Here is a 23,181-nt window from a genome sequence, read left to right on the forward strand (position 1 = left end):
CATGAGACGCCTCTGTTTGAGTTGAGTTTAAATAGATTTCTGGGTCCTGTCTCCTAGAATTGTTGATTTTTGTAGCTTTGAGATGAGGCGCACAGATACTCGTTTTCCCAGTTTCCCAAATTACAGTAACATGGTGGTCAGAGGTGAAAATTCAAGAATCACTGACTTACATGAAGCTAAGTTTTTAAAATACAAGAACTTCTAATATCAAGTATATAATTATGTCAACCTTTAATTCAAAAATTCAGTGATCAAATGCTCCATCAAAATAGATGGAGTTCTTTAACATGGTAGCATAATCTTTTTTTCCTCCTTTTTGTGGGAGAAGGGGTACTGGGAATTGAATCCAGGGACTTTGCAATGGGCCACATCCCCAGCTAATTTTTTTTTTTTTAAAAACAGGGTCTTACTAAATTGCTACATTTCTGGGCTTGAACTCATAATCTTCCTATTCAGTCTCCTAGAATGCTGGGATTATAGGTGTGTGCCAACACACTAAATTTTGGTTTACGTCTTATCCTGAGTAAGTACTTTGAAGATAATGACACACAGTATAATAACTATTGTTATTCTTTTATTATTTGGTTATTTTTATTTTTTCATAGAAAAGGTTTATGAAGTGTGGTCAAAATGAATGAATATTTCAATTTTAAAAGATTGTAGTAAAAGACATCATGATTAATCTCCCTCAAAATAGTCTCTGTTTTTCTGACCTTGTATCCCACTGTTCTGCAGTTCCAGAAGTCTTCTGTGTCTTTGTGAAGTGTGATTAAGAAAAAAGTACAAAGCAATACAGTGAGTATGTTTTGGGGGGAATTAACAGTGATGTCTTTTTTGGGATCACATTTAAAAAAAATATTCGCCATATTTTTTTAATCACAGTTGGTAATTCTGTTTCACAGCTTTCTTTAGGAAACTGAGGGAGGATGGGCTGGAGATGATCTAGGTCATGCGGCAGTAATGTGACAGGGACCTATCCGCAATGCTCCCAGTCTAGACGCAACCACCATGCTTTCTATGGTAATTTACACAGCAGCTTGTCTGAAAGGCACATACATGAATGGAAATCCAACTTCATCTGGACAGTGGTCATGTGCTGGGCTGGCTCATGGGCAGGTGACCTGTGGAGCTGCACAGGGTCCCAAGCACAGAAGGGCCCTATGCTTGATTTAATGCTCTCCTGCATTAAAACCTGTCTTAATTTTAAACCAAGGACCCTTTGTTTTGCACCGATTCCTGTGGGTCATGCAGCTAGCTCTGGTTATATATTAATAAAAGGCTGTGGCATACTGGCCACCTGCATCCAGCTGAGGGATAACGTCTTACCATCAACCCTGGGCATGAATGAATGGTGTAAACAGCTACCACTACTGTGCCCTGGCTCATTAATAAAGGCGCAAAGGAGGCTCTGCCTCTGCCCTAGCACCCAGGGGAAGCCTGCCAGGACTCCTGAGCTCTCTCTGCACAAAGTGGGTGTCTCTTTGCTCCTTGCCACTCAGCCAATGGATGGCTGTTGATTAGAAATCCATTCTGTTTTCACTGTGTCTACAGAAGTTCCTGGAGTACTGTAGCACAGTTTCTCTTCCTGTATTTACCTAGCATTATGAAGAGGACCTGAAGATGCTCCTGAACAAAACTGCTACAAGAACACCTGGGGTGACATTTAAAACAAACTGGAAAACACTTCCATTCGCTGAAGTATTCTTTCTGTAAATACATATCATCTTTCATTCAGGGTCCCTGTGGAACTCCCTGAGGTCCCATTTTTCTTTTTAAGGCTCCAAGGACTGGAAACAGAAAGAGCCCTGGCATCGGCTCCCAGAGGATGTGGTCATTTCAGGGCACTGAGTTGGCAGCGGCCAGCAGTAAGCTCACTCCTGGGGCTCAGCACCCTGATTCACTCGGCTCTGTGTGGAGGGCCTGGAAACCACTGCAGAGATTTTCTGGGGTCCAGGAAAGCCGCTGTTATTTTTAAAAGTGTTACATGAAAATGAAGAAGTTGATTATTTCTGTAACCCTGTCCTAAGGCTTAGAAGATAAGGCTTAGAAGGAAAGCATTTTGTTACATACATCTCTGCCTTTTGGTTTTCTTTTTCTTTTCTTTTTTTGATTCTTCAGCTTCCTTCAAGTATGCTTGGCTTAAAATGTACTTTTTATGAGAAAATAGTGATAATTCATATTGTAAACACCATTTTTTTCTACTTCTAGGTATGTATTTTAGACCATGTCTCATTCTATGACCCAAAATATTTGACAAATAGATTCAAGAAGTGGATACAAAAGCTATTCTAGGAAGGAGAAAGAAAAGGAGAAACAGGAGAAAGAAAAGTTTCAAATTTGGGCACACACCCTTAGAAAGAAGTCAAGTTTCCAGCAGAGGAAGTTTTCCATCCTTTATTTAGTATCTTTGAATATTTTTATATTCTTTTGTATAAACTCAAAATAGAAGTACAATTTCAAAAATATGACTACTATAGTTTACCATCTGAAAATATTTCAAATTCCAGCAATTTAAAAAAAAATCATTTTTTAAAAATCATCTATTGGGGCATGGTAGCACATACCTGTAATCCCAGCTATTTTAGAGGCTGAAGCAGGGGGACTGCAAGTTTGAGGCCAGTTTAGCAATTTAGTAAAATCCTGCCTCAAAAATAAAATCTGTATATGTACCAACTCCCCACAATAACTGTAATCATTATGTACTGCAAACACACACTAATAAAAAAGGAAAATTACATATTTGGCTCATAAATTTTTTTAAAAATAAAGGGTGGGGGATACAGTGGAATGGTAGAGTGCTTGTCTAGTAGTACACATGAGACCCTAGGTTCAATTCCTAGTACTGCAAAACAAAACAAACAAAACAAAATGAACCAAAACCACCAAAGAAAAAACATAAAACCCAAAGCTTAAGATGCCACTGGCAACAAAATTTGCACCAGTTGCCTGCCTAACTTCAGAGAGGTCAGAACAGTGAGCCAGGAAAGCCTCAGATGGCCCTCGCATAAACCCACCCCCAACCCCAGCCTACCTGAATGTTAAGCTGCACCATTTCCATTTCAACACCAAGGAATTTTGATCTGACGTCAAAGATGCCCACATCTTCAGTCGCTATGATATCGAATGTAACATTCTTAAACCTAGTGAAGAAAGAACATTCCCACGTGTGCAACTGCAAATACTCTTAAATCTTAAGCACATGGAATCCCGACCTCCTGCTCAGTGAGCAGCCTATAGTGAAATTCTAAGGAAGTCACCAAAAACCTCCCGTATTTTTCCCACTCTGCTCCCCAAACAGTAGGTCAGATGGCTACGCTTGAGATCTAACCACTGAATGCTCACACCACTAAAAATAGGTGCTTTATTACAAAATAAATAGAAAATACAGCCTGTGTTCCTGAGAAGCATAAAATATAGTTGAAAATCCATGAAAGTCACAGATAAGAATGAAATGTGCATCTTGCTGCTGGGAAGGCAGCGGTAACAGTTAAGCTAGGTTGTTAAAGGGAAGTGTGGGAACTGTCCAGGGGGCTGGTGGAGCACACTTTGGGGCGGGCCTGGGTGGGTCTTGGAGAAACCACCTTGGGTACTATAGCTGGGTCCTGGCTTCTTCCTCTCTCGTGCAGTTCCCTACTCTGCTTCCTGGCAACATGCACTAAGGAGCTTCCCCAGGATGGTGCTCCTTGGAGCCAGCCTGGCACGGACCACAGCCTTTGAAACTGTGAGCCAAAGAAACATTTTTCCCTTTAAGTGGTGGCTGTCAAGCATTTGGTCCCAGCAACATGAAAGCTGCCCAAAACAACAGTGCTCTAGGTGGTAATTTTTACAGCAATTTTGAAAGAGGAAGAAGGGCTTTCTTTGAATTTGTGCAGTTGAGGTTTCATGAGATCAGTGGAATAGAGGCTTGAGGGAAGATAAGGGTTGGAGAAGAGGAGACTGGCCATCAGACTGGAGACAGAGGATAAGGGAGGGATGTGGTACTGGGTCATGATTCCTTTCAAAGGAAGCAGCTTTGTGCTACTTTGGGTGGTCGGTGGCTTTCTGTTTTCTCTCCCACCTTGAGATCACACAGCCACAGCACACTGGTAGAAGTGGCTCTGACCCGGGGCTGTACAGTCCATGGCTTCAAAAAGGCCACTGACTGTACCGAGTCCCGATGACAACTGTTCATTCTCACTGCTGTGACTCAGGTCATTCGGGTAAAGCAGGAGGCTCACATATCCACATGCTGGACAACCCAGGGGAACACACAGCCCTGAGGCCAAGCTGGTGACCCCTGCACAAGTAGACCCATGCCATCTGGAGTCAAGAGTGACTTTGACAGACCACGTAGAGCTGTCTCCAAGGCCAAGGACATCAAGGAGGAGCTGAGGCAGATTTCTGTGAGTGGACAGCGTGTGTGTGTTGGGAGCCGCAGCCCCGAGCCCGGTCGCCTCACTTGGCGGACGTGAGGCCTGTAGTAAAGAGTAAAGCCTGAGGTAGATTACCCCTCCCATCGAGCACGTTAGTTTCCTGCTTACCGCGTAAGCAACCCGCTCAACAATATAGTCTGCCTGGCAACTGATGATGTTAGCCAATCAGCTTGCCTTGCTCACTTTAACATGATTGGACACTGTATCCATATATATACTGGTGCCACCCCTGGGGGGGAAGAAGAAGCCCGGAAGTAGAAGCCCAGAAGGAGCCGCGGGGAGCGGACCAGAGGAGGCTTCGGCTGGGAGCGATCCCAGGGCAGGCTGTACGGAGAAGAAAAATAAAAAAAAAGGTTGTCCACTGCCAGACTTTGTCGTGTGTCCTTCCTGCCGGCCGGGAGCGACCATCGACATTTGGTGGCCCGTACGGGGACTGATCACCCCCGAGACGTGACAGCGGACAACGCTCCAGTACAGAGCTGCGAGACAGGTGAGTTGGGGATAAGCCTGGGCTCTGGGTGGCGCGCACCTACAGGGCTTTTAGACTCCCCTCAGGCTCACGCGTAAGTGGCGGATTCCTTGGGCCTCACGCGGTGAGTAACATATTAAAAAATGGGAAACATGCTAGGTAGTAACATTAAGAGCGAGGGTGGTTGTGGAGAAAGCTCTCAAGAGCTTACAAAAGTACGCAGGGTATTTGAGCAGGCCCAGTCAGGGAGCTCCCGAGAGGGGCCCGTCAAGGGGAACAAAGATGCTAAGGAGAAGGACGGGGCTCTAGCCTCGGAGTCGTCTGACTCCGAGGACGAGGGAAAGTTGAATGGCAAGGAGGCCAAAGAGACCAGCTGTCAGGAGCCTAAGTCGCTCGATAAGGAGTCGCAGGGTTCTCTCCCAGCATTGCGCCGTGAATTGCGCTCTGCTCAACTTGGTCTGCGGAGGAGTAGGGAGCTCCTGAGCGCTCCCCGGCGCGAGAGGGAGGCGAAGCCTTCCGCCCCACCTTGGGGGCTGTTCCCGGAAGCGATCCCTCGTCACGAGGCGGCCGCCCGGGAGCTCCCTTCCCCTTCGCCAGAACAGGAAGTGATGCACGGGCCCCCATTTTCCGCCCAATCACGGCCGCCGTCTTATGCTCCGCCGCCGGCAGGTCGGTATTTTTACAGGCGGCTTTGGCAGGGGGGACGTTTGTCTCATGAGGTACATCCACCACCTGGGATAGATAGTGGCCCCTACGGGATATTTCCTGTACAAGTAGCTATGGGCCAGGGACGCAATGCATGGGAGCCTTTTGAGATAAAGCAGATTAGAAAACTTAAAAATGCAGTTACAACCTTTGGGCCGACTGCGCCTTACACCATTGCCATGCTGGAGAACCTGTCTTCTGGGCCCCTCACCCCCGCGGACTGGATTCAGCTGGCAAAGGCGTGTCTGCCCTCGGGTAGTTACCTGGATTGGCGAGCCTGGTACGCAGAGTTCTCTGCAGAGCAGGCTGAGAGAAACGCCAATCGGGGAAACCGGGGGTGGAACAAGGAAATGCTTATGGGAGAAGGTCGGCACGCTGATGATCAGACTCAGTTCCCCGGCGCTGTCTATGAACAAATCAACGCCATAGGGCTCCGCGCCTAAAAGCAGGTAAGTGGTGCCGGAACAGCCTCCTTGTGTCTTTCAAAAATAATTCAGGGTACCACAGAGCCATTTGTTGACTTTGTGGCCCGAATGCAAGATGCTGCCGATACGATATTTTCTGATCCGGGAGTGGCTCGACCGCTGGTAAGGCAGCTGATTTTTGAGCAATGTACAAAGGAGTGCAAGGCAGCGATAGCTCCTCATAAGAACAAAGACCTCAACGCCTGGATTAGGATATGCAGAGAGATAGGGGGGCCACTCTCCAACTCGGGAGTGGCTGCTCTCCTGGCCGCGGCTGTACAGCAGAGGGGACCTCGCGGGTTAGAAGGGGAATGTAAGGCTAAAGGGTGTTTTGCCTGCGGGGAGCCAGGACACATTAAATGTCACTGCCCAAACAATGCAGATGCTAGGCCTCGCCCTAGGAATGAAGAACCATATGTTTGTGGGCGATGCAAGAGGGGATCACACAAAGCTGAGGAGTGTAGGTCGGTCTTTGATGCTCAGGGCAACCGTATTTGTGGACGAGATGTTAGAGGGCCAAAAAACGGCCAGAGGGGGCCCCCTTCACAGGCGGGCCCCCGCCCCAGAGACAGGACAGCTCAGGATGGCAGCCTTCAACAAGGGCCACCCCTGGGTCAGCAGGTGTGGACCTCAGTGTCGCCTCCAGACTTATACAAAAGGTCACCATTAGGATGGATGGCGTTAGGACCCTAAATGACATACAAAGGCTATTGGGAGACATTAATTAGATTAGGCCATATTTACATATACCAAATTCAGATCTCAAACCCCTGTTCGACCTTCTGAAGGGAGACCCAGATATAGCCTCCCACAGGAGGCTCACTCCTGAGGCAAGAGCTGCCTTACAGAGAGTGAAAAAAGCCTTAGGTGGGGCTACCTTACACAGAATTAAACCAGGGCGACCCTTTGATGTCTGTTTGCTACAGACTAGTCTACAGCCCACAGCGGTGATTTGGCAAAAAGGACCATTACTGTGGATACACCCTAAGGTCTCACCTGCAAAAGTCATAGAGCATTACCCGGAGGCAGTCGCTTCATTGGCCCTTGAAGCGCATGATAGAGCTGTCCAACATTTTGGCTCAGGACCACAAGCCATCCGAGTACCCTATACCGCCAGCCAGATCAAGACCCTGGCTGCCTGCATAGATACATGGGCCATTCTGAGATGTGTTTTCCATGGGGATATAAACAATCAATACCCTAAAGACCCTATCTTGTCATTTGTCACTCAGCACCCTATAATTTTTCCAAAGGTTACTGCCTCTGAGCCATTAGTCCCAACAACTACAATATACACAGATGGCTCCAAGACGGGGATAGGCGCCTATGTGATCCTAGGCAAGCCCCCGGTTACCATACAATTTAAACCTGATCAGCCTCAGGTGGTAGAACTGCAGATCGTTAAAATGATTCTTGAACGGTTCTCAGAAGCCATTAATATTGTCTCCGATTCTAGGTATGTGGTCAATGCTATGCAAGTGCTTGAGACTGCCGGTTTAATTAGATCCACTTCCACAGTGGCTGGGCTGTTCCTGTCTATCCAGACATTGCTCCAGAACAGACACCATAAGGTCTTCACCACCCACATAAGAGCACATACATCCCTGCCAGGGCCTATGGCACAGGGGAATGTGGCTGCTGATACTGCCACTCGCCCGTTATGGATTTTTACCTTACTAACACCAGTCGAGCGAGCCCGTGCCTTCCATGATAAGTTTCATGTCAATGCCAGGACACTAACAAACCATTTCCATGTTTCCAGAACAGATGCACGAGATATCGTGCGACTATGTGACTCCTGTGCCACATACAAACCTGCCATACCGATGGGAGTAAACCCTCGAGGTTTGATCCCTGGTGATGTTTGGCAGATGGACATCACACATATACAGGAGTTTGGGACTCTTAAATATGTTCATGTTTCCACAGACACCTGTTCTCACGTCATATTTGCAACAGCAGAAACAGGTAAAAAAGTGTCTAATGTGATCAATCATTGCCTGGCGGCTTGGGCCGTATGGGACAAACCAAAAATATTAAAAACTGATAATGGACCAGCCTATATAGGCAAAGCCTTCAATGAGTTCTGCAAAATGATGGAGGTTCAATTAAAACATGGTATCCCATACAATCCCCAAGGTCAAAAAATCATTGAGAGGGCTCATAAAAGCCTCAAAAAAATTTTACAAAAACAAAAAGGGGGAGTAGGCCAAGGCCTGGCCCCAAAGGCACGATTATCCATGGCACTATTCACACACAATTTTTTAAATTTAAATAATGATAATTGCTCCCCAGCCGTGGAGCACTGCAACCCTTCCCCCAACCATAAAGGGTGGGTGAAGTGGAAAGATGTCCTGACAGGACAATGGATGGGCCCGGATCCAGTGGTCAGCTGGAACCGAGGCGCGGTTTGTGTTTTCCCACAGGAATCGGGACGAGAACCACTGTGGGTACCGGAGAGACTGACACGGGCGACAAAGCCCTCGACTGAAGATCAGACCTGCCCTACCGGAGATCCATCACAGACCAACCAACAAGATGAATAGAAATAGCGGTAGCCCAAAATGGACAAGAAGATCCTCAGGCATATGCATGGCTCGCTCGCCTAGCCTACGACCGAGTCTAGGGACGGTGAGCTTCCCACACTCCTCCTCTAAAAAATTATGACATAGCTGGGTAGGAGAGTCAATGACGGGTAAGAGCGTACTCCCCCGGTGCGACTCAACCTAAGCCAGGCCCTACCCCATTCTGCACGTAAGCCGCTGGACTGTTAGATGCTGCCCAGGTCTAAATTTCTCTCCGAGGGGATTTCTTTACGGAGAGGAAATGAGTGCAAGCTTGTGTGCATCCAGGTTCCGTCCAGTTTGTGCCTGGCCCTAGAAAAAGGACGAGGGCCTCAGGGCCTTGGCAGACCATGGGACGGCCGACCAGGGTCTAAGCCAAGGACCTACGGTGGGCCTACGCATAGGGCATAAGCCTCTGCACCCAGTCCAGAAAGGGCTACGATGCGCACATTCATAAAAAATAAAAAAGGGGGAGATGTTGGGAGCCGCAGCCCCGAGCCCGGTCGCCTCACTTGGCGGACGTGAGGCCTGTAGTAAAGAGTAAAGCCTGAGGTAGATTACCCCTCCCATCGAGCACGTTAGTTTCCTGCTTACCGCGTAAGCAACCCGCTCAACAATATAGTCTGCCTGGCAACTGATGATGTTAGCCAATCAGCTTGCCTTGCTCACTTTAACATGATTGGACACTGTATCCATATATATACTGGTGCCACCCCTGGGGGGGAAGAAGAAGCCCGGAAGTAGAAGCCCAGAAGGAGCCGCGGGGAGCGGACCAGAGGAGGCTTCGGCTGGGAGCGATCCCAGGGCAGGCTGTACGGAGAAGAAAAATAAAAAAAAAGGTTGTCCACTGCCAGACTTTGTCGTGTGTCCTTCCTGCCGGCCGGGAGCGACCATCGACATGTGTGCTCTGTACGATTCTGGTCATACTTACTGGTTTGTTTGAAGATCGTCAATCCCCAGTAGGACACCTTTCTCATGCAGCTTTGATGCTGTGTATCTCACTGGTTTCACTCTCTTCACGCCTTTGGGTTCTCCTTTTCCATCCAGTTTGATGGACCGCCGAGTATTTCTGGCAGAATAAGAAGAGACCACCTTATGCGCACACTGTCCTGCGCTGCTTGCGATACGCACTTTTTTATTTTGTGATACAGGTACAAGGGGAAATCTCACTACTGAATCATTTGGGGAAATGGATTTCCCAAGTGAAGTTTGTGTTACAGGCTACCTCCCTTCCCCAGGCTACCATTTTTAAGAAACTTAATCTGTGTTCTTAGGCTTACTGAACAAATTTTAAGTCATTTTGCAAGTAGATTTGGTGCAACAGCATGGATTGTGTACTCCTGAGTGAGAGTATTACTAGGACTGCTTCAATTTATTTAAGAAAGATTTTTTTTTATAATACTGGGAATCAAACTCATGACCTTGTGCTTGCCAGGCAGGTGCTTGTGCCACTAAGCTAAGTCCCCAGCTGCTTCAATTTATTTCAACACTGGGCTGGTGCTGTCCTAAGTGCCTGATAGATATTATTCACATTTACCAAATTAACATTTCCAACATGCTTTGCAATTAACTAGTTCCTCTGCCATCTATTATTTTATTAGCTCTCATAACACAGCTGTGAGGCGGGCACACCTAGTCTCACCCGAAAGATGAGAAGGGTGAGGCTCAGAGAAGTTCACAGATTTAAGATGGAGCAATGTAAGAGACACTCAGAACCCACATTCCAACCCTCCACGCACAGAGCTGGGGCGTGCTGCCTTAAAGTAGTGGCAACAAGTCCCTAACAATCTCATTGCTACATGAAATCAGCCTGACCAATACACGTCAGAACAGAACAATTTAAGCAACACAGTGTTTCACCACAAGAAAACCCGACTTAATAGTAGTTATCATAGTGTCTCTTTGAAATATTTGAGTATAACTTTGTATACTATAGCATCAAACATATCTTATGTCCTCTTTTATCTCAATCTCCCCCTTTTTAAAAAATTTATTTTATTACTATTATTATTTTTTTATGGGAAAAATTTTTAAAAATTAGCAAGATATATTATAGTAACTTTTTTGATTTCCTATTAACTCGATTTGAAGCCCTGTATTGTTCTCACCATCTTGTTTTGACTGATTTTACTCTGTTCTGTTTGATAGTATCAAGTTTGAGGGTATAGGCAACTACTTTGAAGGCAGTAAGATTCACTATGATGCCCATTCTGGTTTTCTCTTGTTTTGAAGTCCTGTAATGTCTTCAATATTTAGATTTGATTGGTCTTGTTCTGTACTGTTTTGTTCAATTTTATGATACCTAATGATATAGGCAATTCTTTTTAAGGTAGCAAGAGGCATTATGGTAACCATTGTTCATTACCTTGTATTCTGTTTTTATATCATGTAGTAGGTCCATCCTTTGTTTTGACTGACTGCTTTGTTTTATTTGGTTTTCTCTTCCAAAAAAAAGTAATAAGAACTAAGGAGTAATAAAACCCAAAATGTGCAAATGTTATTGTAAAAAAGAGAGGGAAAGAAAGTGCTCTAAAGGACACAACTGCAAGTGTGTTTAGGTGTGTAAGATAGATGACCATATTACTAAGTTTTTGTTGGATCATTGAACACAACTGTTTGCAGTCTCACTGTTTGAATGTCCACTTTGTATGCTTTAATTTTGTAACTTGAACAACTATTTCTAAGATGACAATATGTAATCTATTAACTAGTGATTTCTTACTGTTTATTTTTTTTGAAATTCTGTATTACTTGTACCCTTTTACTGTTTTTTTTTTCTTTAAATAAAATTTAAAAAAAAATCAGCCTGACCAATCCCTTTTCCCTGGGTAACATCAAGTCTATAAGCAAATGAACCAAGATCTGCAAACTAAAGGGGCCCAAATAAATGAGGTTTGCATTTGGTTATTTTCTTTTATCAGATCTTCCATGATTAATGCAACCAAATTTTCCACACATCATTTGTTACTGTCACTGTGAAGGCTAGGGCTACATGCGAATACTGCATTATGTATTTTAATGCATAATTAAAATCTGATTAACACTGACCATAGTTTCGTGGTAAAAATAATTATGAATAAAGAATATTAAATAAAAGTAGCTGTAGTGTGTACAAAAATCCACAACAGGGATATTAATGGATGGCAGAGAACTGCCAGTTAAGAATTTTACAACCATGAAGAAAATGTAAATCATGAGGTCGCCTGAGCAATTAGCAGTTACCCAGCACTATCTAACATTACCAAGTATATAAAATCCTGTTTATAAGAAATACTCAAAGAAACTTGTTTTAAAACACCTTTGATTTAAAAAGACAAAAGGGATAGAGTGCCTCCCGCAAATATTAATGCTACCTGCTTAAAACATACCAAGTAAAACTGCTATAATTCTACTGCTGATAGAAAATTCAAAGATTCTACATTCATTCCTGACTTTCTGGGTGACAGCGGCCAATCACGAAATGAAGACTAAGCTTTCATCTTGAAGACAGAGCAAAAAGTCTGGTTCCAAACCAAACCCAGCCCCGCCAACCAGGACTGTAGCTCCCATGGAAACTAGGATGTTGCAAAGGAACTGACTGCAGTCACTCACTTCCTTTTTAAGTTGTCTACACAAGTCTTTATGTAGGTGTCGTAATAATTGATTTGCTCTTCATAAAATGCTGCCTTCTCATTTAGTGCTTTCAGAGTCTGCTGAAGTTTTGCCAGTTCGGCTTTTCGAAGCTTACGATGGACTCTTTGATTTCGAATATCCTAAAACAACAAGGAAAGGTGATATAATAATAGGTTTGAGCAGAAATCTGCTTTATGGGATCATAACTTGGATGAGAAGAACAAGCATTATGTCACTGTGACTGTTAACTTGTACTTTATCTCAGGCTCCTTATTATGAACATTATCTTAACACCAAAGCATTTATGAATTTACTTATGAATTGGAAAGAGTACCTACATAGAAGACTTGCTAAGGTTTATTATTCCTTGATGAAAAAACAATAAGTAAAAAAATTTTCACCTGCTAAGTATTTCTTCTTCTTCTTCTTCTTTTTTTTTTTTTTTTTTTTTGCGACAGGGTCTTGCTATGTCTCTTAGGCTGGTTTTGAACTCACAGTGATCCTCCTGCCTCAGCCTCCTAAGTTCTGGGGTTACAGGTGTGCGCCACTACACCTGGCTGATAAGTGTTTCCTGAGGTTTGTAAAATAACAACTGAGCTTGTAAGTCTAAAGGATTCAACACTGACAACTACTACACTTAGCCTTCTCTTTCTTTGGGTTCCACATCCGGATTCAACCAAATATGGATACAAATAATCAGGGAAATTAATGCTTCTGACTGAGTGTGCTGACATTTTTTCTTATTGTTACTTCTGAAACAACACACCACAGTATAGATTTACATAGCCATATTTCTATTGTGTTTGGTGTCATAAGTAACCTAGAGATTATTAGTGTATGGGAGAGCTGGGTTTGGTGGCATATACTTCTAGTCCCAACTACCTGGCAGGCTGAGACAGGGGAGGCCTGGCAGCTGGTGGGAGAGGGGGCAACACAGCAAGACTCCAGTCTCAAAAAATATGGGAAAATATACACAGGTTCTATGCAAAAATTGCCATTTCACATAAGGAACCTGACCATCCAGAGATTTTGGTTATCAGTACAAAGTCCTAGAACCATTTCCCCAGAAATACCAAGAAATGACCATTCTTGCATTTAAATAGAATTCCTGGAACATAAAGTTAAGTAAGCTATTTATACCTTACAAGAATTTTTTTGTTTTGAACTTAGGGCCCTTGCACCCTAGGCTATATCCCTAGGCTTTCCCCTGCTTTTGAGACAGGGTCTTGTTAAGTTGCCCCAACTGGGCTGGAACTTGTGATTCTTGTGCCTCAGCCGCCCAGAGTGCTGGGATTTATAGTCATGTGCTACTACATCTGGGTGAGCAGCACTAAATTAATTAACAAGTTAATTAATTTTGTTGTTTTGAGATAGGGTCTCAATATGCAGTGCAGGCTGGCCTTGAGCTCACTTTGTAGCCCAGGCTGCCTCGAACTATCCTCCTGCCTCAGCCTCCTGAATGCTGGGATCACAGGCATGCACCAAATACAAACACCCAGCAGTTGCACTGAATATAAACATGCACTTTTTTTTGAAATTCTATTCAGTAAGTTATGAGAACATTTCATTTAAGAAAATGGTATTTGTTTAATGTTAATTTCTTTTGTGAACAAATTAAAGCCCATTCCTCCAGGAAGTCACAGGGGCCTTCTCACACATTTTCCCTAAGTGAAAACCTTCATCAAACAGAATATTTTGGTGTGTATAATAGACTTTTAAAAAAAAGCAGAAGGGCTGATTTCTCTATGTTCCCAGAGAAAAATGCTTTCTACTCCAAAGTTATAGACAGAAATGCTATTTTCCTTGTGTCAGGCAGGCTGGAGGTAATAAGCAGTGGCGGAACTGATCATAATCTCCCCGGTGTCCTAGTGGTCAGGATTTGGTGCCTTTAAACCATAATTTTCCATCAAAAAATGAAACTGTGTGCATTTTACTCCCAGGAGGTATAAGCCTTAGTTTGTTCCCTGATCGTTTAACTGTCTTTAACCCCTAGACCAATATGAGCTGCAGGTCTGGGTAACAGGAATGAAGTGCGCTCTTTACCCAACGCACACTTGTTTATCCTTGACAAACAGATGGCCCTACTTCCTGTGATGTTTCCTTGCACTAAGCTGAGATCATCTTCTCAGGAAGCCTCTCCAATGTGAAAACACAAGATGACAAAACAGAAGCTTTCAAGCCTGAACTGTATTTAGGCTAAACTTCTCAGAAACAAATTTTGAGGACTTGAGAGACTCTCACAATGGCAGCTCCTGAGCAACTGGGTGTTTGGCCACCACCAGTCTCCTGCAGGAGAAAGCTCTCCTAGCAGTGTTGCCAAAAGAACAGTAAGGCCTGCTTACATGTGTGGATCTAACTTGTCTACGGACTTGCCTGGGCTTTTATTCTGGCATGTTTCAATGCCCTAGTGGTTTAGGGGAGCTGTGGTTATTCTCGATTAAAAGCCACCCACTGCTCCGCAACCTCTGAACATCTGTGATTCTGAGGGAAGCAGAACTAAGGCAGAGGTAACTGCGAGTCCCTTCATGCCGTTTCCAGCACTGAGCACGCGTCTAAAAGTAAAAAGGAAAAACACTGCTTCCAAACACCTTGGCGATCTCGTTGAGGATATCTTGGTACTTGTTTGCTGACGACACATGTCCGGTCTGCTCTAGGGTCCTCAGGTTCCTCTGGATTTTCCTCTTCTTCTGCTCGAGAGGCAGCAGTGCATCTTCCAGCACTGTCTGGCTCTGCTTCCCGTCCTCTGGAGCCCTGAGGTCCGTAGCTGCACGGCTCGCCATGTCTCTGTTGTGGTCTTGTTCCTGAAAAAGGGAACATTTGGTATTGGCTTTTCTCTACTCCCCTAAGCCCAGATTTAGGATCCACACAAGACAAACTAATATCAGAATGAAAGCTGTCCTTAAGACAAAGTCTAAAGTAACCTGGTCCTCGTGGCTTTGCAGGAGGACTCTGTATTATTCTTTTTTCTTTCTTTCTTTTTTTTTTTTTTTTTTTTTGTCTTTTTCATTTTTGTTGGTACTGAGGATCAAACTCAGGACCACCTGCTTGCAAGGCAGGTGCTTATGCCTCTGAGCTAAATCCCCAGCCCCTGCAGGAGGACTCTGGAAGGACTTACATCCTCTTTTTGTGACACAGTGGTGATGGCAAACTTAACCTGGACAAAATTCTAAGTAGCTATGTTTTTAGAGAAGTGCCAAATTACCTTAGTAATGAACATGTTTTAATGGATAACTCTACTTTGGCACTCCCTAGAGGGAAGGATTTCAATCCCTGGGACCCCTGTTGAGATAATTAAAACTAGATTATCTACTAAAATGTGGCTTTGAGGATTTACATGTCTGGAAGACCACAGATTGCTCACACCAGCCACAGTTATAGAGCTCTGTAAGCCAAACGGTGAGGCAGAAGGCTTCACTCAGGGAAAGGGGTCACTCTCAAATTACCAACGCCAAGCAGCCCACCGGGTTTGTTTGACCCAAAAGGAATCAGGATATTTTAGCGTACAACAAGTTCAAAAGAGACTATGAGTAAAGGAATTAAATACTATCTGGATAATTTTTTCAAGAATAAATAGAGAAGTAAAGAGAGAATGGTGATCTTCCCATTTCATTGTGCTAGTCAGTTGCCTGACCCATTAGACTAATCTGTGGATGTGGTAGTTATTAATTAGATACCACAACAGGAATCACAGGGTACATGGGGCAGCCCTGTGCACAGGGGAGCAGTCTACCAGGTTAGCAACAGACAGCCACAGAGGCAGTAGTTAACATACTGAACACTTGGTACTTGCCAGATATGAACCTACCCACTTAATATGTTTTTGCTCACTTAATCCTGCCTGAGAATAGAAATTATTCCTCTTCCCATTTTACAGTTGAGGAAACTAAGGCACAGAAATATCTGCAAGTGTCTAGAATCATACAACAAGCAAGTATGGAGCTATGCTCTGACCTAGTATCTGTGTGTTTAGTCACTTGGTCATGATTACATTTGGGGGAAAATGAAACAATAAATAATAAAAGTCTCCTTTAGGAAATTAGGAAGATATTATACCCATACTTTAAAAAATTATGAATTAACAAACACCAAATAATATGCAATTTTATTTCCTATTTTAAAAATTAAAACCTGAAACAAAATGGTTTCCTGGAAACCAGTTAAATCTTTAAAAATTCAGGAAAATGTTTCATTAATAAGTAATTAGATGATCTTCTTAACTCTTGTTTAGGTAACAGTTCTTGGTACTAAAATCCTAATACTGGAACTAACTTATTTAAAAATGAATCATGATTTGTTTTGTGCTGGGAACTGAACTCAGGACCTCACACTTGCCAGGCAGGTGCTGTGCAGCTGAGCTACATCCCTGGCCCAATGGTGTATTTTAAGGACATTAAGAAGTTCATGCAAGATTCTTGATGTGTTGGGAAAACAGCCTTCATGTGCGAGATTTATTTCTTCAAGTTAGCAAATATGCAAGGTAAGAAAGGCTCTACATCCTATCAACCAGAACTCTCCTCTGGTGGGTTTATCTTGTCTGATGAAGTTTTTCATGCCCCTACCAAGGCTTTGAAAGACTCAGAGCTACCTTCCTACTTTGGAACACAATTAAATTCAGCATGACGTCACGTCGATGCTGCATTTCTGTTTTCTCCTGCTGATACTCCTCATGGGTTCAGGCATGATGAGCTCAGCTGGCTGCCACGAAGACCCAATTCCATGCTCCCACATCAGCAGTGGTCCTTCTCCAGTGCCAGTGAACAGCCGCAGTGAAGGTTTACCAAGAAAATCGGATCCTGTCTGTTGTGTTTAGTATAGACTTACGGACACACTACCTGCAGTTCGGTTGCTGGGGTCTCCAGGATTTCAGTCAGTGTGGTCCCTGGCTGGTTTCGGATCACATCAATAATCAGCTTTTTGGTCCTTACAAGGGAGAAAAAGAGGAGAGACACTGTCAAACAGCAGTCTTGATGCACATAAGTCAGTTCTCCAGTGACTGTAGGTCCAAAAATGAAGCTTTGAAGAAAATTCCTCAAAATAAAACATTCTGGTGGGAACCACAGATCTACTCTGCGGCTCCTGAAAGTCTGTGATTGCTTGGCCCCAGAAACCCAGGCTTTGCATGCTTGACGTCAGAAGATTCAACGGTCACTAACTGTGCAAGGTCTGTCAGACATCCTTTATCTGAATCCTTTAATTCTTTTAGACAGAGATGATTTTTTGATGGGTAGCAGGGGTAAGGGCTGCCAACCTGGCCTGCTGGTGTCCAGGGCAGAGAGTGCTAAGTACCCCCCTTTCTTGATTTCAGTGGTGTTTAGATTTCTGAGCCTCTTAACACACTGTAAGCCTTGTGGAGCCAGGCCAATGCCAGCCTCCCACCGTGAGCGAGCTAGAGCAGGCTGGGGACAGGCAGGAACAGGGTCCCACATGGCCTGTGAAGGCTTCGGGCATCCACAACAACGTGTGTTCAAAGACCCAGGGAGCTAACAACAGGGCAGGTCCCTGTCTTCATCTGAAAAGGGACAGAAGAGTGAGCTGGTGTGAAAGCCACGTGACTTTCCTACTTATTCTCGACATCAAACTCAGGACCTTGCTGAGCTACGCCCGACTCCCTCACTACTTATTCTTTATGGCAAGTGGTCACTCCCGTTTAATTAGGGATCTGGCTGTGACATGAAAGAAATGTTACGTCAAGATCAAGGCTCCAGTCTTCTCAGTCTGATATGAAGCAGGAACAGTGCTACTGGAAACAGCCTTCCTTCCAAAAGAAGCAACCAAACAGAAGTTGCCTAAAATACTAGGGCAGGTCTGAAATTTCGCTTTCCTGGTAACCCCGTTATCCTGTTGAATTTCAGGTTTGTCAAAAAATAGAATTTCTTGTTAACCAATAGCAGGTGGTTTCCTGCACCCACAGCATGAAAACTAAAGCTAAAATAAATTTTTTACACCTTGAAACCTAAGAGCAACTGTTCCTGAATGACTTCAAAGTTAACTCCCAGTATCAGATTTTTGAAAACAGGATAAAATCCAGTAAGTCGTCTGGAAACAGGATTTTTCTTACCTCCCATTCACCCACACATCTGTGGGAGAACAGTGACCTGGGACAACTTCGTTTCCTCCCTCCTCTCTGGCCTCTCAGGGCCATTTCCTCTGGCCCTGAGACCCTGTGCTGCCGGAGATTTTCAGGCTGTCTGGGAAAGCACGCATAGCTAAAGACTCCACCAGAGTCAAAGGTGGGCATACAGCTAATTATAGCCCTGTGGGAGATGGCCCTGTCCCCTGCCCCTGAAGCAGCTGTGGCTCAGAGGGCCACACGTCCTTTTGTCCCTATGAATCTTTTCTCCAGTCACCATTAGAAACAAACTAAAAAGAAATGCCAGGTTAAAAATAAAGGCTCCTGATGATCTCAAACATCCCAACAGTGGCAGCTTTTTGATACAGTGTTCTACGGACTGCTTGTGATACACAATTCCAGGAAATTCCTAACTCATCTTCTTTAGAGATACTGTCTAATGGGCCAGGAGTGGGGTCACTGATACGTGCCCAGCCAGGGACAAAGTATGGCTTACTTGTTCAGGAGTTGTTAAAGGACAAATTGGCTGCTGGAATTCCACTTTATATTAAGCCCACGGGATTCACTGCTGAAGGTCTACCCCAGACACCCTAAACCCAAGTAACCACCCAGACCCAGGATGACATGTCTCTTGCTGTCCCCTGTCCCTAGGAGTTAAGGACACCAGGGTGCACAGAGCTAAGGTCTGGGCTCCTGTTACCCATTAGCTATGGATTTGTGCACCTTAAGTGGTAATTTGGATTAGTTTTATTATTTATACAATGAAAATCTCTCAAAGAAATGATATAGTATTGATAAAAAGATGCATGCAAAGTATTAGGAGGTCTTGAAAGCTGCATTTCCCATGGCTGGCGACACAGCTACCGGCCCCAGGGGGCAGGTGAGCTCACAAACTGCCTGGAGCAAACCCAGAGTGCAGGAAGTGTACTGGAGCAGAGGGGTTAACACAGGGAAAACTACAATATCTCGTTAGCAATTTCTTACATCGATTATCTATTAAAGTGAAAATGCTTTTGATATATTAGGTTAAATAGGTTATATTAATAGAATTTTTTCAACTCCCAACATAAAGAAATGACACTCTGCGAGGTACAAGATATGTCAGTTACCCTGATCTGGCCATTACATATCATTTGTACACATGTATCCAAATGTCACACTATACCCCATAAATTGAACATGAATATGAACAATTAGAATGTGTCAATTACAAAATTTACAAAGTAAATCTCACTAGAAAACAGAAAAGTTCGTGTTTTTTAAAAACTTGTTTCTTTTTAGAATTAGCTTCTAGAAAATCTGAAATGACTTGTATGGTTCCTATTAAATTTCTTTTGGAAAGAACAGCATTGGAACATTCCATTGTTCTACAGGAAGTGAGCTGTCTTAGAGGCTCCCTGGACATGTTAGTCATAGGGCAGACTTTAGCTTTGAGGGGACCTCAGCAAAATAATCCTCTGTCTGTTCTGACAAAGGAGGCCGCAAAGTCCCAAGAGGTTTAATGGGTAAACACCCGCCTCTTGCTTCTCCACTATTGCAAAGAATGAAGCGAATTGTCCTCCCACATGTTCAGACCTCACAAACTTGTAGAAGTTGTGTTGGGACTCTCTCTCTCTCTCTCTCTCTCTCTCTATATATATATATATATATATCGTCAGCCCCTCTTCTACCACATTTCTTTTTCTAATAGACTCACAGGAATCTGCAGTCTGGTTCACTTTTCTGTTGCCAATGCCTGTCCCTCCCCAGCCCAAGGCGAACACAACATTCCAGAAAAGTCTGGAATCACCTGGGAGAGTGTCAGCCCCATGGCTTTCCAAAGAAGTTGATCCAAACCAAGGATCCTGCCTTCCCTGCTGGGATGGAATGAAGGAAGATGAACACCCCAGGGCATTTATTCACCTAGCCGGGTTCACACTCCTCTCTTGGTTAATGAGACGGCAGCACTGGTGAGCAGATGCGTCTCCTTGGCCATGGCCATGCCAGTCCTATGGCCCCTGTTCCTGCACTATGACAGCAGCACGATGAGTGCTTCTTTCCCCCACCTGCCTTCCAGCATGCCAAGGCTGAGAAAAAATTCACATCGCTAGAACTAAGGAATATTTCTGGTTGTTCAGAATTCTAATAACATCATCACACATTTTTATCACCAGACCTAAAATTTCACCTTGGCCACCGAGTGCTCCTGCCAGTCTGAACCCAAAGCAAGGAGCTCTTCTGGGCGGGATAATGGATATACAAACTGAATCATGTGAGAGGGGAAATTTTTTTTTTTGTCTTTTTGAGATGGGGTCTCACTATGCTGTTCAGGCTGACCTTGGGCTCACTTTGTAGCCCAGGCTGATCTTGAACTTGCAATGATCCGCCTGCCTCAGGCCTCCCAAGTGCTGGGATTACAGGAGTGTGCCACCACACCCAGTGAGAGGAGAAAAATTTTTAAAAGATGACAACTTAAGCACTTGGGCAGTTAAGTATGATTAAAAACCACAAATATCACCTTTGACTTATACATACTTTTGTGGAAAAGTAAACTTAATAGAGGCCACAAAGGTCACATATTTTAACATGAATCATAGGGTATAATAAAGAAAGATTTACTATTTTATTGTTCTTTATAATTTATGTGGAACTAATGCATGATTTCATGGAATTGTGACATTCGCTGCTCCACCTCCTTCCCCATTTAGAGCAGAGCACACAGATGATGATTAGCTGACTTGCTGGGTCTTTATGAGCTAGTGACAGGTGAAGGCAGTAATGTGGTCACCCTGTGTCTCTACTGCCAGGCTTTGAAAATATGACCTTGCTTGGTAGTACTGGGAAAATGGCAACAGCCAGACTGAGGATCTGTACTCTGCAAATTAACGAGAAGGAAGAGAACCTATGCGTGCTCCTACTGCAGAGTGTGCCCTGTGTGTCCCTCAGACCTGTCAGGCACTCCCTGCTGGCCAGAGTGATAGCTGCTTTCACATCATTCTTGTTATGTGTTCCAGGTCACACAGAGGTACGAATGCTACTCTGGAGTGCAGGCTCGGGAGGGTCTAGCATCCTTGAGTCTGAGTCTCTGCTTCTCTTCCAACTGTATTACCCAGGAAGAGGGTGATGTCTGTTTCAAGCATACTTTCCTCCTCTGTAAACTACTGAGCACATTCTCCATCCTCATGGGTTATTGGGTCATATGACATATTATATACATTTTATATAGGCGCTATGTTCTCCGTGTATAACTCTGTATACGCATAACAAGTCAAATGAGAATTATAGTAAATGTTTTTGTTCCATCTGTGAGCTGTCTTTTCTTTCTTTGTAATATTTTTTTCTGAACTTTTTTTAACTGTACAAGAGTAAAAAGATAATGCACAGAAGGGGCAAAAATATTTGCAAATCATGCATCTGATAAAGGCTGAGTATTGAGAATATATGAAGAACTCTTTCAACTCAGGAACAAAAACCAACTCAATTTAAAAATGGGTGAAGAATCTGAACAGGCATTTCCACAAAGAAGTTATATGAAGGGTCAACAAGCACATGATAAGTTAACCAACATCACTAGCATTAGGGAGTTCTAAATCAAAACACAAAAAACACTATTCCGTACCCATTGGGACTGCCCAGTGGATTTTATTTTAAAAAATAAAAGGAAAACAATAATAATGAGCATGTGGAGAAGGTAGACTTCTCAGCCTTGCTAGGGGAATATGAATGGTTTAACTGCTGTAGAAAAGGTTCGAAGTTCATTCAAGAGCTAAACACAGAACTGCCATGTAGCCCAGCAATGCTCCTCCTAGACATCTGCCCAAAGAATAGACAATGTGTGTTTGATAAACTTGTAAATGGATGTGCCCTGGGGCAAAAATGCTGAAGGAATTAGTCAGACACAAAAGGCTTCTGTTGTATGACAAACCCAAAATGTAAATGATTAAAAAAAATAAAAGATAGGAAGCAGGAGGTAGATGTTTTGCAGATGGGAATGGATTCTACACCTGGAGAGAGAGGGAGGAGGAGAAGCGAAAGATACTAAAAAGAACTAAGATACAATATGTACATTACAAATTCATGATAAATATATTCATTACATAGCACAAACATACTCATGAAAACTTGTACACAGAAGTAGACAGCATCATCGTAAGTAGACAGCATCATCGTTTATGACAGCCTAAACATGGAAACAACCTGAATGTTCATTATCTGAAGAATAAAATGTGGCATAGCATACAATGGATTATTATTCAATTATGAAAAGAACCAAATTACTCATTCAGACTACAACCTGGTGGGACCCTGAAAACATTGTTGAGTAAAATAACTTACAGAACTACAAAGAACAAAATGGTCACATACAGTACACAGTGGCACCTCAGTTCATGAACTTAATTCTTTCCATGATTCTAGTTGAAGAACTCATTCTCTGATTGTGGTTGCAACTGTAGAATGGATGCTATGAACCAAATTGTGGGAAGAATCAAATTTTTGAACCAAGGCACCACTGTCATTCCATTTATAAGAACTGTCTGGAATAGGTAAGTTCCAGAGATGGGAAATGGACTTTGGGGCTGGGAGGTGAACACATTTGGAAGCTGACAGTCTTGCAGCCCTGGACAGTGGAGACAGTGCCCGGCACTGTGAACACACCATCGTCCAAGCTGCTGAAGAACAGCAAATCTTATGCTGCGCCTTTTTCACCACAATAAAGACATCCCCATTGGCCAGTTCTCCAGGGAACGGTGATGACAGGTGCAGACTGTGTTTGTATGCTGTTTGTTTCCAGCATGACCTGAGGAGATAGAGACCCCAAAAGGTGCCTGCATTCCGAAAGAGAGGCAGGACACCAAGCCAGGTCTCCCGGGCCAAGACGTATTCCTTCCCAACATGCCTAATTTTT

The 23,181-nt window shown here is 43.8% G+C and overlaps 1 protein-coding gene across 1 annotated transcript in view; it reads right to left on the reverse strand.

Moving 5' to 3' along the window:
* Positions 1 to 23,181, reverse strand: part of Iqgap2 (IQ motif containing GTPase activating protein 2) — a 260,427-nt gene that overhangs the window by 1,033 nt on the left and 236,213 nt on the right. The window contains exons 31-35 of the mRNA XM_003470236.5: positions 17,059 to 17,146; positions 14,815 to 15,027; positions 12,206 to 12,366; positions 9,546 to 9,683; positions 3,032 to 3,140 (exon numbers count right to left, since the gene is read on the reverse strand). Of these exons, the coding sequence (XP_003470284.2) occupies positions 3,032 to 3,140; positions 9,546 to 9,683; positions 12,206 to 12,366; positions 14,815 to 15,027; positions 17,059 to 17,146 (709 nt within the window). The remainder of the gene's footprint in view (positions 1 to 3,031; positions 3,141 to 9,545; positions 9,684 to 12,205; positions 12,367 to 14,814; positions 15,028 to 17,058; positions 17,147 to 23,181) is intronic.

The sequence above is a fragment of the Cavia porcellus genome, unplaced genomic scaffold (genome assembly GCF_034190915.1).
Source record: "Cavia porcellus strain 051 isolate PalLab524CR breed Dunkin Hartley unplaced genomic scaffold, mCavPor4.1 scaffold_11, whole genome shotgun sequence".
Lineage (NCBI taxonomy): Eukaryota > Metazoa > Chordata > Mammalia > Rodentia > Caviidae > Cavia > Cavia porcellus.